General features: G+C 40.9%; 1 protein-coding gene across 1 annotated transcript in view; it reads left to right on the forward strand.

Moving 5' to 3' along the window:
- Positions 1-18,554, forward strand: part of LOC115215010 (mediator of RNA polymerase II transcription subunit 23) — a 77,149-nt gene that overhangs the window by 50,931 nt on the left and 7,664 nt on the right. Inside the window, exons 24-31 of the mRNA XM_029784122.2 lie at positions 1,518-1,577; positions 3,974-4,081; positions 8,144-8,243; positions 9,151-9,249; positions 11,201-11,338; positions 13,660-13,825; positions 15,253-15,325; positions 17,379-17,590. Of these exons, the coding sequence (XP_029639982.1) occupies positions 1,518-1,577; positions 3,974-4,081; positions 8,144-8,243; positions 9,151-9,249; positions 11,201-11,338; positions 13,660-13,825; positions 15,253-15,325; positions 17,379-17,590 (956 nt within the window). The remainder of the gene's footprint in view (positions 1-1,517; positions 1,578-3,973; positions 4,082-8,143; positions 8,244-9,150; positions 9,250-11,200; positions 11,339-13,659; positions 13,826-15,252; positions 15,326-17,378; positions 17,591-18,554) is intronic.

Consider the following 18,554-nt stretch of genomic DNA (forward strand, 5'->3'; position numbering starts at 1 on the left):
TAAACACTCACAACGCCCAGTCTGGGAATCGAAACCACGATCCTACGACCACAAGTCCGCTGCCCTAACCACTGGGCCATTGCACCTCCAAACCTATATGAGTGAATGTGTGACAAAACAAAATAGGAATTTTGAAAGTAGTGTCTATAAAGCTATTTTTCAAACATCAAATGTCTATGGGGGTCACCTGAGTAAAACAGTAATCTAAGGGATTCATAGGCGTAGGAGTGGCTGTGTGGATTAGTAGCTTGCTTGCGAACCACATGGTTCCGGGTTCTGTCCCACTGCGTGGCACCTTGGGCAAGTGTCTTCTACTCTAGCCTCGGACCGACCAAAGCCTTGTGAGTGGATTTGGTAGACGGAAAATAAAAGAAGACCATCGTGTGTATATATATATATGTGTCTGTGTGTGTTTGTCCCCCAACATCGCTTGACAACCGATGCCGGTGTGTTTATGTCCCCGTAACTTAGTGGTTCGGCAAAAGAGACCGATAGAATAAGTACTGGGCTTACAAAGAATAAGCCCTGGGGGTCGATTTGTTTGACTAAAGGCGGTGCTCCAGCATGGCCACAGTCAAATGACTGAAACAAGTAAAAAAGAGTAAAGTAAAAAGAGAGTATAGGTAAAAAATGGTTGAGAACCACTGTATTAGGATATTGGTGTGGTGGGACATACTGGCATTTTGATGTGGTGGGACATACTAGGATAGTAAGGAAGTAAGACATACTTAGATACTGATGTGCTGGGATGTATTTAGTACTAGCAGTATCAGCCGCCGTTGCTCGGGTTTGTAAGGGAAATAACTATATAAGCATTTTTAGAGATGTAAAGTATAATAACCATCTCAATATGGCTAACCACAAAGGGGGGGGGTTACTGTAGCTTTTTACGTTCTGAGATTTAATAAATTTTTAGAGAGTTACTTCCCTTATATATGCCAAAAATGCATTAAAAATGGGAAAAATTATGGTAAATTTTTTTTTAAATCGTAGACTCCTCGTAGACATGCGCTAATACCTAGAAGGGCTAGATATGAATCACGACTATAAGATACCCGCTTTTGGTTACACTGCACCGCAAAATGTGGGAGTAGTTAGGAATCTAAATCGTAGGAGACAGACACCACACAACCTCACTTTTATAAAGATAAGACATGGTATGCTGCTAAGTGATAGAGACATGTAATATTGAATGACTATATTGTAACCAAATCTCATAGAATTAGAAAAGAAATTCCAGACATGGAAATAGAACAAGGAATTGGAATGCCTCAAAGTGAATTAAACAAAAGGTAAAGTATTTTTAGGTAATGAAACACAAGATAGCCCTGCTACCATTAGGGAAATGGCCATGCTGGTTATGCAGAAAAAAGGAGCATTTGGTACACCTAGTGCCAAACTATGGCTGCACAAGAAGTGTGCAATGTCGGTAACGCTTGATGTGTAAATAGATTGATGTTATGTCTTGTTTATTGTTGCTGTTGTAATGTATCAATTAATTTTATTTTAATCTTCAGAACACTGGAGAACATTGGTCTCAGAACAATTGGCATGAAAACCACATGAAATTCCATCGGGTATGTTGATTCTTTCTCTCCCTCCTTCCCTCCTCCCTCCCTCCCTTCCTTCCTTCCTCCTTCCCTCCCTCCCTCCCTCCCTTCATTCCTTCCTTCCTTCCTTCCTACCTACCTATCCACCCAATTGCTGCATAATAGTTAAAATAATTTTTTCTAATTTCAATACAAGACCAGCATTTGTCTTTTAGGTGAGTGAGGAAGTCAGTTATTCTGATGCCAGTACTTCCCTGGTACTTTGTGCTATAAACCCTGAAAGGAGGAAAGGCAAAGTTGACCTTGGCAGGATTTGAACTCAAAATGTAGAGAACCGGAAGAAAATGTTGCTCAGCATTTTGTCTGGCACACTAACGATTCTGCCATCTCTCTCTCTCTCTTTCTCTCTCTTATCCTCTTAGTGAGGCTGGGCTCAGCCCAGGTTAGCCATCCTAGTGGCATCTTCAGGTATAGAGCTGACCAGGTCCACCAGTGTGTCCACCCCCACCACGCTGGCTGTCCCTTACCAGCCCCTCTGCACCCTCAAAGGTGATGTCGAGCTTCTGGAGTTCTTCTTTAATCATGTCCATCCACCTGAACACAATAATAATAATGATTTCGAATTTTGGCACAAGGCCAGCAATTCCAGGTGTTGGGTAAGTCAGTTACATTGCCTCCAGGGCATAGCTTGGGCTCGTTTTATTATCCTCAAAAGGATGAAAAGCAATATCAACCTTGGTGGAATTTGAACTCAGAACATGAAAACTTGAAATGCTACTAAGCATTTTATATGGCATGCTAATGGTTCTTCCTGCTTGTCATCCTTTAATAATAATAAAAAACCATATGTTGAGAGGAATTCTTTGGGGCTCTGGAAACATGGGTGTTTTGTTTAAAATCTGTAAACAACCCTTTTGAGCAGGATGGTTTACTTGACCTGAAGTAAAGGTGAGCCTCACCTGCAAACTCTTGTGCTGTTTATCTTTATATGAGATCACCATGTTGTGCACATATGGTTGTGATCCCTGTGCCCGGTGTACCCTTATCAGATGGGTAATCATGATGGATATATTGGTCTTCATATATTTGTACCCCAGTGTCACTTTGGTATGCGCTGCTCTCTCACTCAGTAATAATAATAATAATAATAATAATAATAATAATAAAATGCCTTGATGCAGCACCAGGCACTGGCTCCCATGGCTTTTGATATTAACTGATTGGAAGTGTCATCATGTACATGTTTAGTCTTGGTATAAAAGATGGGCTACAGCAAATATTCTGCTCAATACCAACAGATTTGCTTGTCAGTTGTTTGACCATAACCAGTTGAGCATGTCCCTTGGTGGATGACAATATGTACATCTCTGGTCATGAGCAGAAGTAGTGGGGGAGCATCATAGACAAGTGTTGAAAGGAACTGCTTGGGATTTGAATAATTCACCTCTGGAAACATGGGTGTTTTGTTCAATCTCCTTAAACAACCCTTATTCAAGAACCTTTGAATGTGATAGGCTACTCAACCTGAAGAAAATTCTAACTGGGCCTCACCTGCAAGGTCATGCACTGTTTATCTTGATATGAGATCACTATGGTGCGCACATACAGTTGTGATGCATGAGCTTGGTGTACCCTTATTAGATGGGTAGTCATGATGGGTACATTAAGCTTTGTATGTTTTACCCCAGTGTCACTTTGATGGCATGCACTGCTCTCTCACTCAATAATTATAATAATATTAATAATAATAAATACCCTGATGCAGTACCATGCCCTGATGGCTGTACAATGCCCTGATGGTTGTACAATGTCCTGATGCAGTACCAGGCAGTGGCTCTCATGTCTTTTGATATTAACTGATTGGAAGTGTTATCATGTACATTGTTTTGTCTTGGTATAAAAGATAGGCTACAGCAAACATTCTGCTCAATACCACAGATTTGATTGTCAGTTGTTTGACCTTAACCAGTTGAGCATGTCCCTTAGTGGCTGACGATATGTGCATCTCTGATCACAAGCAGAAGTACTGAAGGAACATCATAGCCATGTGCTGAGAGGGATTCTTTGGGGTTTGAATAATTCACCTCTGGAAACATGGGTGTTTTGTTCATCATCCTTAAACAATAACCTCATTTAGGGACTTTTTGAGCAGGATGGGCTACTCAACCTGAAGAAAATTCTAACCGGGCTCCTCCTGTGAGGTCATGTGCTGTTGTTTCTCTTGATATCAGATTACCATGTCGCGCACATATGGTTGTGATGCATGTGTCTGGTGTACCCTTATCAGACGGGTAGTCATGATGGGTATATTGGGCTTTGTATATTTTGCCCCAGTGTCACTTGGATGGCGTGCACTCTCACTCTATAATAATAATAATAATGATAATAATAATAATAATGTATAACATTCTTTTAATTTATAGAAATATCCTGAGAAATTTTACTATGAAGGAATTCAAGATTTAAATAGCCCCAACCAGCATCAGTATCTTCCCATTTATTTTGGCAATGTCTGTCTCAGGTTTTTACCAGTAAGTATTAGAAATATTCTCTTTGAGGTTTATTACATTTGAAAATGAAGTTTTTTTTTTTTGTCTTTTACCTTAATCCGGTATAATTCTGGGCCAAAGTGTGGCTTTTATGCAGTACTTTTCTATCCATTCTGCAATGCTTTGTTATCTTTTCTTTTGTCTGCTACTTGTTTCAGTTGTTGGACCGCAGCCATACTGGGGCATTGCCTTGAAGGTTTATTCGAGCAAATCAACCCCAGTACTTATTTTTTGCTTTTGTTTTAAGCCTTGTGCCTATTTGATTGATCTCTTTTGCTGAACTGTTAAGTTATGGAGACATAAACAAACCAATACTGGCTGTCAATAAGTTGTTGGGAGCAAGCACAAATACAAGGAGATACACATGTAAATATATACGTATGTATACAATGGGCTTCTTTCGGTTTCTCCTTACCAATTCCATTCACGAGGCTTTGGTAGGCTTGAGGCTGTTGTAGAAGATACTTGCCCAAGGTGCCACGTAGTGGGATTGAACCCCAGACTACACGGCTGGGAAGCTTCCCTTATTGTTAGTTATTTTTCAGAATCGTTGATTGATTTCAGTGCTTTCCTTTGATATTGTGGTTATAAGTGGTGTAAGAGTGTGTACTTGTTGGTGTGGAGGCGCAATGGCCCAGTGGATAGGGCAGCGGACTCGCGGTCATAGGATCGCGGTTTCGATTCCCAGACCAGGCGTTGTGAGTGTTTATTGAGCGAAAACACCTAAAAGCTCCACAAGGCTCCGGCAGGGGATGGTGGTGATCCCTGCTGTACTCTTTCAACACAACTTTCTCTCACTCTTACTTCCTGTTTCTGTTGTACCTGTATTTCAAGGGGCCGGCCTTGTCACTCTCTGTGTCACGCTAAATATCCCCGAGAACTACGTTAAGGGTGCACGTGTCTGTGGAGTGCTCAGCCACTTACACGTTAATTTCACGAGCAGGCTGTTCCGTTGATTCGGATCAACCGGAACCCTCATCGTCGTAACTGACGGAGTGCTTCCTTCCATCCATCCCACTTGTTGGTAGAAGATACTTGTGAGTATTGGAACCAATTGATTTCTGGAGAAATAAGCTTGTCCTAGCCACACGGGTTCTGCTTGTTCCAAGCACAGTTGGATACTAAGCTACAGCAGGACATCAAGGCAACCCTTTATTGCATTACGTTTACACAGATCGAAAATGAGTAATTTAATCTGTGTAACATAATGCAAAGAAGTGTTTCCATTAGGTTCTGTTGTGATTCAGTGTCCAATTACACTTTGAGCCTCCAGTTCTGATGAGTTAGGTTTGATGGATAAGCATACTAAACTTTAAGTTGTATGGAGCCGAATCTGTTATTAAATAAATTATACATACATATGTGTGTGTGTGTGTATGTATGTGTGTGTATTTTTTCTTTTATTCTTTTACTTGTTTCAGACATTTGACTGCAGCCATGCTGGAGCACCACCTTTAGTTGAACAAATTGACCCCAGGACTTATTCTTTGTAAACCTAGTACTTATTCTATCGGTCTCTTTTGCTGAACTGCTAAGTTACGAGTACGTAAACACATTAACATCAGTTGTCAAATGATGGTGTGGGGACAAACACAGACACATAAATACATACACACTCACTCACACACACACACACACACACACACACACATAATGGGCTTCTTTCAGTTTCCGTCTACCAAATCCACTTACAAGTCTTTCGTCGGTCCAAGGCTATAGTAGAAGACATTTGCCCAAGGTGCCACACAGCATGACTGAACCAGGAACCTTGTGGTTTGGAAGCAAGTTTCTGATCACACAGCCACTCCATATATACATGTGTGTGTATATATATATATATGCGTAGGCGCAGGAGTGACTGTGTGGTAAGTAGCTTGCTAACCAACCATATGGTTCCGGGTTCAGTCCCACTGCGTGGCATCTTGGGCAAGTGTCTTCTGCTATAGCCCCGGGCCGACCAATTCCTTGTGAGTGGATTTGGTAGACGGAAACTGAAAGAAGCCTGTCGTATATATGTATATATATGTATGTGTTTGTACCCCTAGCATTGCTTGACAACCGATGCTGGTGTGTTTACGTCCCTGTCACTTAGTGGTTCGGCAAAAGAGACTGATAGAATAAGTACTGGGCTTACAAAGAATAAGTCCCGGGGTCGAGTTGCTCGACTAAAGGCGGTGCTCCAGCATGGCCGCAGTCAAATGTCTGAAACATGTAAAAGAGTAAAGCGTATATGTGTGCATATATATACATACATGCATACATATTTATTTAAACACACACATGACAAGGTTTCTTTACAGCTTCCATTTAACAAATCCACTCGCAAGGCTTTGGTTGGTCCAGGGCTGTAGTAGAAGACATTTGTCCAAAGTGCCATGCTGTGAGACTGAATTTGAAACCAAGAATTTTAGTCAAACGAATTGACCCTAGTCCTTTTTTTCTTTTTGCTTTTTTAAGGCTGGCACTTGTTCTATTGGGCTCTTTTGTCAAACTGCCAAGTTATGGGGATGTAAAGGTACCAACATCAGTTGTCAAACAGTGGTGGAGGACAAACACAAATGCAAAGACACACACACACACACCACACACACACACACATTATGGTTTTCTCTTAGTTCCTGTTTACCAAATCCACTCACAAGGCTTTGGTTGGCTCAAGGATATAGTAAAAGACACTTGCCCAAGGTGCCACACTGTGAGAATGAACCTGGAACCATGTGGTTGGGAAGCCTTATTTCTTTACTGCCCGCAAGGAGCTACACACAGAGTGGAAAAACAAGGGCAGACAAGCAGATTAAGTCGATTATATCGACCTCAGTGCATAACTGGTACTTAATTTTGAAGGCGGCGAGCTGGCAGAAACGTTAGCCCGCCGGGCGAAATGCGTAGCCGTATTTCGTCTGTCTTTATGTTCTGAGTTCAAATTCTGCCGAGGTCGACTTTGCCTTTCATCCTTTCGGGGTCGATAAATTAAGTACCAGTTACGCACAGGGGTGGATATAATCGACTTAATCCGTCTGTCTGTCCTCTCTGTGTTTAGCCCCTTGTGGGTAGTAAAGAAATAGGTACTTAACTTATCGACCCCGAAAGGATGAAAGGCAAAGTCGACCTCGGCGGAATTTGAACTCAGAACGTAACAGCAGACAAAATACTGCTAAGCATTTCGCCCGGCATGCTAACGTATCTGCCAGCTCGCCATCTTCTTACCACACAACCACATCTATGCATGTATATATTTTCCATTTGAATGCTTAAATATTGAATTTCATCATCCTGAAATAAATGGTCTCCGATTAATGAAGCGTCTCAGTCATCCAGGGAGTGTCATTTGCAATGGCATGTCTGGATTCCTTGACAATGTTTTAACATGTTCTGTATGCTCAGCAGACAAAAAGCACACTCAAACAGTATCGCTTTACTCTTTTACTTGTTTCAGTCATTTGACTGCGGCCATGCTGGAGCACCGCCTTTAGTCGAGCAAATCGACCCCGGGACTTATTCTTTGTAAGCCCAGTACTTATTCTATCGGTCTCTCTTGCCGAACCGCTAAGTGACGGGGACGTAAACACAATGCTAGGGGGACAGACACACAAACACATACACACACACACATATATATATATATATATATATATACATATATACGACAGGCTTCTTTCAGTTTCTGTTTACCAAATCCACTCACAAAGCATTGGTCGGCCTGGGGCTATAGCAGAAGACACTTGCCCAAGATGCCACGCAGTGGGACTGAACCCGGAACCATGTGGTTGGTTAGCAAGCTACTTACCACACAGCCACTCCTACGCCTAACAGTTCTAACAGTTTACTGCATAACTTTGTACAAATTGCTCATTATTACCTTGCTTGGAAACAAACAGGTAAGGATCGGTGCTAGGAAGAGCATCAGAAGTAGAAAACTCTTCCCCAGAGTTGTTTTTATCTGATACATTCAGTCATGGAAAAGTAGATGTTAAAATGATTATGATGATTATTCACATCAATTTGCCAATTTACTAGTTCTAAATTTTCCTTCCCCGACTGTAGGTTTTAGATATTGTCATCCACAGACTTCTTGAAGTACCTTTGGCAAATAAATCCTTGGAGAATATTTTGGAACATCTAGGAGGCCTGTACAAATTCCACGGTATAGACATTTTTGTTGTTGTTTAGCCAAAATTGAGTTTATAACAAAATATATTGTTGAGCTGAGACAAAACCAAGAGAAAGGTTTCATTTCAGACATATACTTCCGTCTGAAGTATATGTCTGAAATATACTTCAGACATATATAAGTATGTATGAAGTATATTTCATACATACTCATGTATGTATGAAATATACATACCCTTTAGCATTCAGATTACTCTTGCAAAAGTAATATCTATTTATTTACATTGCTTTGAATTAATCATACATTACTTTGTAGCTAAGACTTTTCCATGATGTGATTGCTTAGTTTTAGAAAGACATTGTAGGATAGTCGTGAGAGGCTGGATCTGGCTAGTTTTAACTTAAAACTGGTTGGATATTTCGGCTGGATATGACTGATTTGAATGCTAAAGAGTTTAACCCTTTAGTACTTAAACCGGCCATATCTGGCCCAGATATTCTACATGTTTTATATTCAAACTGGCCATATCCAGCCTCTTACACCTAACCTACATTGACATTCTAAAAATAGACAATCACATCATTGAAACCTCAAAGATATAATATAATGCATGATTAGTTCAAAACAATTTGAGTGAAAAAAGTATTACATTTAACAGAGTAATCTGAACACTAAAGGGTTAAAATCTGTAGAATGCAGCTTGAAACAATAGCATCTCTGCTACTACTTTGAAACGGGCAGCAGTTCTTTTAATGCAATCCTGACAATGTATTGTCATTGTCGTTACTGTTTTTGTTATAATTGTTGCTGCTGTTGTTTTTATAATTGTTGCTGCTGCTGCTGTTGTTGTTGTGTTGCTGCTGTTGTAATTGTTACTGTTGTCATCATTGTTGTTATTGTACATGTTTTGATTGACATTTATTTTACTTCTTTCTTTCAGATAGTCCTGTTATATACTTATACAACACTTTACATTATTATGAGAATAAGCTTTCAAATCAGCATGTACTAAAGAGGAAACTAGTACAAGCAATTGTTGGTAAAGTCTTTCCTTATGATACACTTATGATTTGTTTCTATTAGATGTCTTTTTATGTTTACCTGTTCCACCCTTCTTGAATGGATCTGTGGCACGGGTGTATTACTCCAACGCTACCACAAACTATAAAAGCTGCACTCAAAAACTGAATGACATTACAATTTCATGCATATCGAATCAGATACATGTAGCAGTTTTGATGATCTCTCTCTTTTACTTGTTTTCAATCATTTGACTGCGGCCATGCTGGAGCACCGCCTTTAATCAAGCAACTCGACCCCAGGACTTATTCTTTTGTAAGCCCAGTACTTATTCTATCGGTCTCTTTTGCCGAATCGCTAAGTAACGGGGACATAAACACACCAGCATCGGTTGTCAAGCAATGCTAGGGGGACAAACACAGACGTACAAACACACACATGCATATATATATATATATATATATATATACATATATACAACGGGCTTCTTTCAGTTTCCGTCTACCAAATCCACTCACAAGGCTTTGGTCGGCCCGAGACTATAGTAGAAGACACTTGCCCAAGGTGTCACGCAGTGGGACTGAACCCGGAACCATGTGGTTGGTAAGCAAGCTACTTACCACACAGCCACTCCTGCGCCTATCTAATGCTAGGTGAAATAAACATCAGAGATGCTTTGATCCCTGCAGAAAATGCTGGAGTCACTCAGATATTTTGCAAGCTCTTCTAAATCCAACAGTGGGTTTCCAGCATTGCAATAGATTTAGAAGTGCTTACAACACCGAGTAGCTCCTGCAGTTTCTGCATGGAACAAAGCAGCTCTGATGTTTATTTCATCTTTGATTATCTAATGTTATCATCATCATCATCCTTTAACGTCCATCTTCCATGAATACATGGGTAGGACAGTTCATAGGAGCTGGCCAGGTAGAAAAACTACCCTGTGCTACTCTGTCTGATTGGGCAGAGATTTTACGGCCGGATGCCCTTCCTAACACCATTCATTCTGCAGAGTGCATTTAATCATCATCATCATCATCGTTTAACGTCCATTTTCCTTGCTAGCATGGGTTGGCCGGTTCGACCGGGGATCTGGGAAGCCAGAAGGCTGCACCAGGCTCCAGTCTTATCTGGCAGTGTTTCTACAGCTGGATGCCCTTCCTAATGCCAACCACTCCGTGAGTGTAGTGGGTGCTTTTTACGTGCCACCTGCACAGGTGCCAGGCAAGGCTGGCAACGGCCACGGTCGGATTGGTGCATTTTACGTGCCACCGACACGGAAGCCAGTCGAGGTGGCACTGGCATCGGCCACGATTCGGATAGTGCTTTTACGTACCACCAGTCCAGGGGTCCTGGCATCTGCCAGGTGCCAGTCATAGGATTGGTTCAATTTCGATTCCGATTTCGATTTCACTTGCCCAACAGGTCTTCGCAAGCAAGGGCTTATGATTTTTTAAATAGCACTAGCACAGCTGAGGTTAGTTTTGACATAGCTGGATGCCCTTCCAAATGCCAACCACTTTACAGAGTGGACTGGATGCTTTTTACATGGCACCAGCACTATATGTATGTGTGTGTGTGCTCAATATTTTTCAGATGTTATCACTACCATTGTATTCAAGATAATTACTCTTTATATCAGTGGTTCCCAAACTTTTTATGGCTGCTACGCCCTTAGCTCCCAGGCTACATTCCTAGCCCCCATCCCATCCTGGCCAAAATAGATCACTTTCTACTGCAAATGCAAAACAACTGTATTTCACTTATAAAACTTAACCTAATTTACCCATTATTTTGGGTTTTTTACATGCATTACTCCCTTTTGGCCACACCAGTTTTTGCCCCACTTTGCTTCAATGCTCACTGGATGCTCCCACCGCCTGCAAGGGGGCAGTACCATCCAGTTTGAGAACCACTGCTTTATATTAATATTTTGAATTCAAGTATTTCTTATTTATTTGACCCTTTAGGTGCTCTCAAGGAGATACGTCCCCCAAATTGGTGTCTGACGGAAGATTACCAGAATTATCTCCTGAAGCCCTCAGATGATTTGACATGGATACCTGACCAAGAATATTACATTCGCCTTGTTGGACGTCTTGTTAATAGTATCCTTTCAGATCTTCAGTTAACAGAGAATAGTTGAACATGAGTTTTACAGCCTCTTAATTCTTTTGATACCAACCTACTTGTGTGAGATTGTCCCTAGTTCCATGATACCAACTCACTTGAGTAAGACTGACCCTGGCTCCTTGATACTAAGCCACCTGATAGTTCTGATCAAATGATACTGACCTGTCTGAGTGAGATTACACCAGATCCCAAATACCAACCCATCTCAATCAAACTATCTCTTGTTTCTTGGTATCAACCCAATTGTGTGAAACCCCTTCTGTCCCCATAATATCAGTTCATTTGAAACTACATGTTAGAGTGTTCATCTTCTAATTACATTTTTGATCAAACTTTTATTACTACATGAATAATGAATCATTATGTAATATTTCATTCGGTAAGTTGTTTTTTGTGTTCTAAACACTGGCTTGACCGATCATTAAATGAGAAGGTTATAGTTATTTTGTTCAACTTCTGGGGTTGATCTAATCAACTGGCCCCCTCCACCAAAATTTCGGGCTTTCTGTCTAGAGTAAAAAAGAATAATAATTTTCATTTTATATTGGTAATACATGTAACCTACATGCACCAGTCATTATGCACAGTTAATATGACTGTAAATCCTGTTGTCAATAGGTTAATCTTGCTTATCAGTTTGGTGAGCCTAATATATTTGACTGCTGCAATGTTATTAGGATTGACTGGCTCATCTAATGCTTCAGTATTTAATTCATTTTAAAAGATATTGGTGTATCTCAGGCAACATGGTTGTGGTCTAGTACAAAGAGATAACAGGTTGATGTCACAGTAGGTTGGTGAGAGGGGGTGCTATGCTAAGAGAAGTAAAGCTGAGCTTGGAGGAGAGAATGAACAGGTAGAAGGAGTCAGGTGATACTTGGTGGGTTAGCAGTTTAATCAATGGGGAAACCAAAGGGTAAGAGTGTAAGATGGTAGAATTGAACAATGTTGTTGCCACTGCTGCTGCTGCTGTTGTTGCTGCTACCATTGTTGTTGGTGGTGGTCTTCTTGTGGTGTCTTGGTGTTTGTGTGTTACACACTTTCTCACACACTTCCTCTATGAACCTGGGTCTGTATCTTCTACTGTACAGCATCCTGAGGCGCAATGGCCCTGTGGTTAGGGCAGCGAACTCGCGGTCATAGGATCGCGGTTTCGATTCCCAGACCGGGCGTTGTGAGTGTTTATTGAGCGAAAACACCTAAAAGCTCCACGAGTCTCCGGCAGGGGATGGTGGTGATCCCTGCTGTACTCTTTCACCACAACTTTCTCTCACTCTTACTTCCTGTTTCTGTTGTACCTGTATTTCAAAGGGCCGGCCTTGTCAGTCTCTGTGTCACACTGAATATCCCTGAGAACTACTTTAAGGGTGCACGTGTCTGTGGAGTGCTCAGCCACTTACACGTTAATTTCACGAGCAGGCTGTTCCATTGATTCGGATCAACCGGAACCCTCGTCGTCGTAACCGACGGAGTGCTTCCATCCACAGCATCCTGATGAAATCCGTCCTCACGTCATCTTTTACATCATCTTTGTCACATCTATTTATGCGGCTGTTGAGCTCATTAAGAGCTACGTTTATTTTTCAGCATCTGTGGGTATGCTGAATCCGAACGGAGGGAGATGTCTTTCTTCGCCTCTTTCTCGAAGAAGCGGATTGTGGCATGTCTCCATGTGAAGGATACGTTGAAGTCCAAGAGGTTCAGTGAGCCATTTGCAGCTGGGTGTTCAATTTCGAATTGGATGTTGTGGTGGAGGTTGTTAAAGACATTATGGATCCTGGAGTGATCTCAGGTGGCTGGTATCAAAAATGTTAATATGTTTTCAATAGGACATTAAATTTCACAGTTTATAAACACTCGGATATTCAGCATCTTTTATCATTTACCTTTTAGACCACAGCCATGCTGAGGCAAAGCCTTGAACGAGTTAGTTGAAACAATATATCCCAGTAGTATATCTATTTCTTTATTACCCACAAGGGGCTAAACACAGAGGGGACAAACAAGGACAGACATAGATATTAAGTCGATTACATCAACCCCAGTGTGTAACTGGTACTTATTTAATCGACCCCGAAGGGATGAAAAGCAAAGTCGACCTTGGCGGAATTTGAACTCAGAACGTAGCGGCAGACGAAATACCGTCCAGCATTTCGCCCGGCGTGCAAACAGTTCTGCCAGCTCACCGCCAGTAGTATATCGTTTAATAGGACAGTGTATAGACACAGGGATGTTTATTATTAGACTGTGCCAACAAATCGTATGTTGTTTGTTTCTTTCCTTAAGCTAGCATCAGCTATCTCTGATGTTTCTCCATCACCATTCCCTTGCTGTGACTGGCGCTTCAATGAATTCCCAAACCCTGCTGCTCATGCTTTACATGTCACCTGCATTGAGATAATGGCATTACCAATTCCAAGTCAGATAGCAAGTGCTGCCCTCCTTGATGTTATTCTCACCAGGTAATTTTTTCCTTCCTTCCATATTCACATATCATCACCATTTTAATGTGGCTCTTTTTTGTGCTTGCATGGGTCAGACAGAATTTATTAAAGCAGATTGTCTACAGCCAGATACTTTTCCTGTCACCAACCCTTATCTGTTTCCCAGTGTACATTTGCATATGTATGTACATGCATACTATATACATACATATGTGAGGCGCAATGGCCCAATGGTTAGGGCAGTGGACTCGCGGTCATAGGATCGTGGTTTCGATTCCCAGACCGGGCGTTGTGAGTGTTTATTGAGAGGAAACACCTAAAGCTCCATGAGGCTCCAGCAGGGGATGGTGGTGATCCCTGCTGTACTCTTTCACCACAACTTTCTCTCACTCTTACTTCCTGTTTCTGTTGTACCTGTATTTCAAAGGGCCGGCCTTGTCACTCTCTGTGTCACGCTGAATCTCCCCGAGAACTACGTTAAGGGTACACGTGTCTGTGGAGTGCTCAGCCACTTACACGTTAATTTCACGAGCAGGCTGTTCCGTTGATTCGGATCAACCGGAAACCTCGTCGTCGTAACCGACAGAGTGCTTCCATCCCATATAGGAGACTATTGGAAAATACAGGGTGGACCAAAATGATCCGACACATTTGGAGGCTTAATAAAAGCACAAAATAAGAAATCATGAAAAGAAAAATTTTATTTTCTGAATGTACATATAATGCCATTTTATTTCATTAAGTTTTAAAAATTAAATCAGCTAAATGCTTCCCATCATTGTCAACACACTGTTGGAGACGTTCATGAAAGTTATCGATAACTCTTTGGATCATTTCTTCTGGAATGGTTGCTATTTCTACACAAATTGCCCGTTTTAATTCATCAATAGATCGAAGGCGATGACTGAATACTTTTGATTTTAAATATCCCCACAAGAAGAAATCACATTTCACCATTCCAGAAGAAATGATCCACAGAGTTATCGATAACTTTAATGAACATCTCCAACAGTGTGTTGACAATGATGGGAAGCATTTAGCTGATTTAATTTTTAAAACTTAATGAAGTAAAATGGCATTATAGGTAGATTCAGAAAACAAAATTTTTATTTTCATTATTTCTTATTTTGTGCTTTTATTAAGTCCCCAAATGTGTCAGATCATTTTGGTCCACCCTCATCATCATCATCGTTTAACGTCCGTTCTCCATGCTAGCATGGGTTGGACGGTTCGACCGGGGATCTGGGAAGCCAGAAGGCTGCACCAGGCTCCAGTCTTATCTGGCAATGTTTCTACAGCTGGATGCCCTTCCTAACGCCAACCACTCCGTGAGTGTAGTGGGTGTATATATTAATCAAGAGTTGTGAATTTAGAAGCATGAAAGATGAAGTTTGTTTTCAAGGAATGTCTGTCACTGTAATGTCTTTTAATGTTTCCTGTTTCAGCTGCACCAGAGTTCCAAGAGAAAAAGTAATGAGTTGGATGAATGCTGTTGCCCTCATACTCACCTCGTTACCGGTAAGAAATGAAGTTGTAGAGACTTCTTTTTTTCCTGTTTTTTTGCAAGTTTTACCACTAATACCACCACCACCATCATCATCATGACCTACTGTTATTCTTATCATCTGCCTGTTTCACTCAATTTTGTTTTAATTATGTTTATAATAATGATGATGTTTAACATGTTAAGTACCTAGGTATTTAACAATACTAATTTTTGATATAAGCTCTAGATGATAAATTCGGTGGATGAGTGTCTAGTGCTCTACCAATTCTGTCAGTATTGATAATAATGAAGGTAATAATGATATCAATAACTATAGTAGTAGTAGTAGTAGTAGTAGTAGTAATAGTAGTAGTAGTAATGATTTCAAATTTTGGCCCAAGGCCAGCAATTTTGGGGGAAGGGCTAAGTTGATTAAATTGACCCCCAACTGCTACTTATTTTATCAATCCCGAAAGGCTGAAAGGTAAATTTGACCCTGCATCCAGCTGTAGAAACTCTGCCAAATCAAGATTGGACCCTGGTGCAGCCATCTGGTTCGCCAGCCCTCAGTCAAAATCGTCCAACCCATGCTAGCATGGAAAGTGGATGTTAAACGATGATGATGATGATGATGAATAATGATATTAATAATAAAGGTTTCAAATTTTGGCATGAAGCCAACAGTTTTGTGTAGAGGATGGTTAGTCAATTACATCAGCCCACAGTACTTGATTACTCTCTTACTCTTTTAGTTGTTTCAGTCATTTGACTGTGGCCATGCTGGAGCACCGCCTTTAATCGAGCAACTCGACCCCGGGACTTATTCTTTGTAAGCCCAGTACTTATTCTATCGGTCTCTTTTTGCCGAACTGCTAAGTGACGGGGACGTAAACACACCAGCATCAGTTGTCAAGCAATGCTAGGGGGACAAACACAGACACACAAACATATACACACACATTTATATATATATACATATATACGACAGGCTTCTTTCAGTTTCCGTCTACCAAATTCACTCACAAGGCATTGGTCGGCCCGGGGCTATAGCAGAAGACACTTGCCCAAGATGCCACGTAGTGGGACTGAACCCGGAACCATGTGGTTGGTTAGCAAGCTACTTACCACACATCCACTCCTGCGCCTATACATTATTTTTCCACTGCGAAGGGATGAAAGACAAAGTGGGATTTGAACTCAATGTGAAACTAAAAGAAATGCTGCTAATCATTTTGACTGACAATTCTGCCACCTCACCACCTTAATAATGATAATTAATCCTTTCTGCAATAAGCACAAAACCTGAAATTTTGAAAGAGAGAGCAAATCGATTAAATCAAACCTAGTACTTGACTGGTACTTTATTTTATCAATCCCGAAAGGATGAAAGGCAAAAATCAACTTTTATAGCATCTGAACTCTGAATGTAAAGCTGGAAGAAATGGCACTGAGCATTTTGTCTGACATGCTGCTGCTGCTGCTGGTGGTGGTGTAGTAGTAGTAGTAGTAGTAGTACCCGGCAGTGGCTCTCTGGCTTCTGATCTTAACTGATTGGAAGTGTTATCACGTACATTGTTTTGTCTTAGTATAAAAGATGGGCTACAGCAAATATTCTGCTCAGTACCACAGATTTGCTTGTCAGTTGTTTGACCGTAACCAGTTGAGCATGTCCCTTAGTGGCTGATATGTCCATCTCTGATCACAAGCAGAAGAAGTGGGGGAGCATCATAGTCAAGTGTTGAAGGAACTGTTTGGGATTTGAATAATTCACCTCTGGAAACATGGGTGTTGGTTCAATCTCCTTAAATAACCCTTATTCAAGAACCTTTGAATGTGATAGGCTACTTGACCCCAAGAAAATTCTAACTGGGCCCCACCTTCAAGGTCATGCGCTGTTTATATTGATATGAGATCACCATGTTGCTCACATATGGTTGTGATGGGTATACTGGGCTTCGTATATTTTACCCCAGTGTCACTTTGATGGCCTGCACTGCTCTCTCACTCAATAATAATAATAATAATAATATTAATAATAATAACAACAATAATAATAATAATAATCTTCATTTTACTTTGTTTCAGGAACATTACTTCTCTGTTCTCAATGACAAGATAGTGGAACAGATGTGCAGCCCACTGCTGTCCAGTTCAAACAGTCGATGCGACCCATTCCAGTTGTTCAACTTCAAGGCCAGCCATCAGGTGTATGCAGAGCAGTACTGCAGCTATTTGCTGTCTCTGGTGCATGCCTGCTGGCACCATGCCTGTATCGGTCAGCTCAGTCAGATCCCTGCGTGAGTACGAGGAAATGTTTTCATGCTCGTCTTTGGAATACACACACGTGCATGGAATCATTCACACACACTCCATTTCTCTCTCTCTCTCTCTCTCCCCCCTCCCTCCCTCCTCCGAGGTATAACATCTCGTACTGTTCACATTTCCCATCACACAAACATGCATATGTCTTTCTTCCATGGTACCTATACACACGCACACATACCTTTCTCCTAAGGCACACACAACACACACACACACACACACACACACACACACACACACACACTCTGTTTCTCCCTCTTGTAATTTATGCATACACGCATGCACACATTTACACACAGACACATCTTCACACACATACATGCACAGTTGAGCTCTTTTACTTGTTTCAGTCATTTGACTGCGGCCATGCTGGAGCACCACCTTTAGTCGAGAAAATTGATCCCAGGACTTATTCTTTGTAAGCACAGTACTCTCTGTATGCATAGATATGATGTAAACACATTGCATATACAATATCTTCATGAAAAATAAAACAAGAAACAGCTGAACTGGTTTCTATTCTTGTATATGTATTTTATTAGCAATTATGTACACTCTTTAACTGTTCATGAACTTAATGTTTATAAACCCACTATTACTAATGTCTAATGTAAATTGGGCTGACCAGTTTGTGTATATATATATATATATATATGTGTGTGTGTGTGTATATATATATATATTATATATATATATATATATATATATATACCGGAGTAAACACATAAATGTGAAACAAGGTGGAAAAAAGAGTACTCAAATACCAGTGGTAGAGTAATATACTTTATTTAAAGCAGCAGAAAATTCCACAAAACCTGACACTCTGAGTTTCGCGTTGCTGTTCGTCGGACAGTTTTTGCTAGAAAAAACTGTCCGACGAACGGCAATGCGAAACTCAGAGTGACGGGTTTTGTGGAATTTTCTGCTGCTTTAAATAAA

Source organism: Octopus sinensis, linkage group LG8 (genome assembly GCF_006345805.1).
Source record: "Octopus sinensis linkage group LG8, ASM634580v1, whole genome shotgun sequence".
Classification (NCBI taxonomy): Eukaryota; Metazoa; Mollusca; class Cephalopoda; order Octopoda; family Octopodidae; genus Octopus; species Octopus sinensis.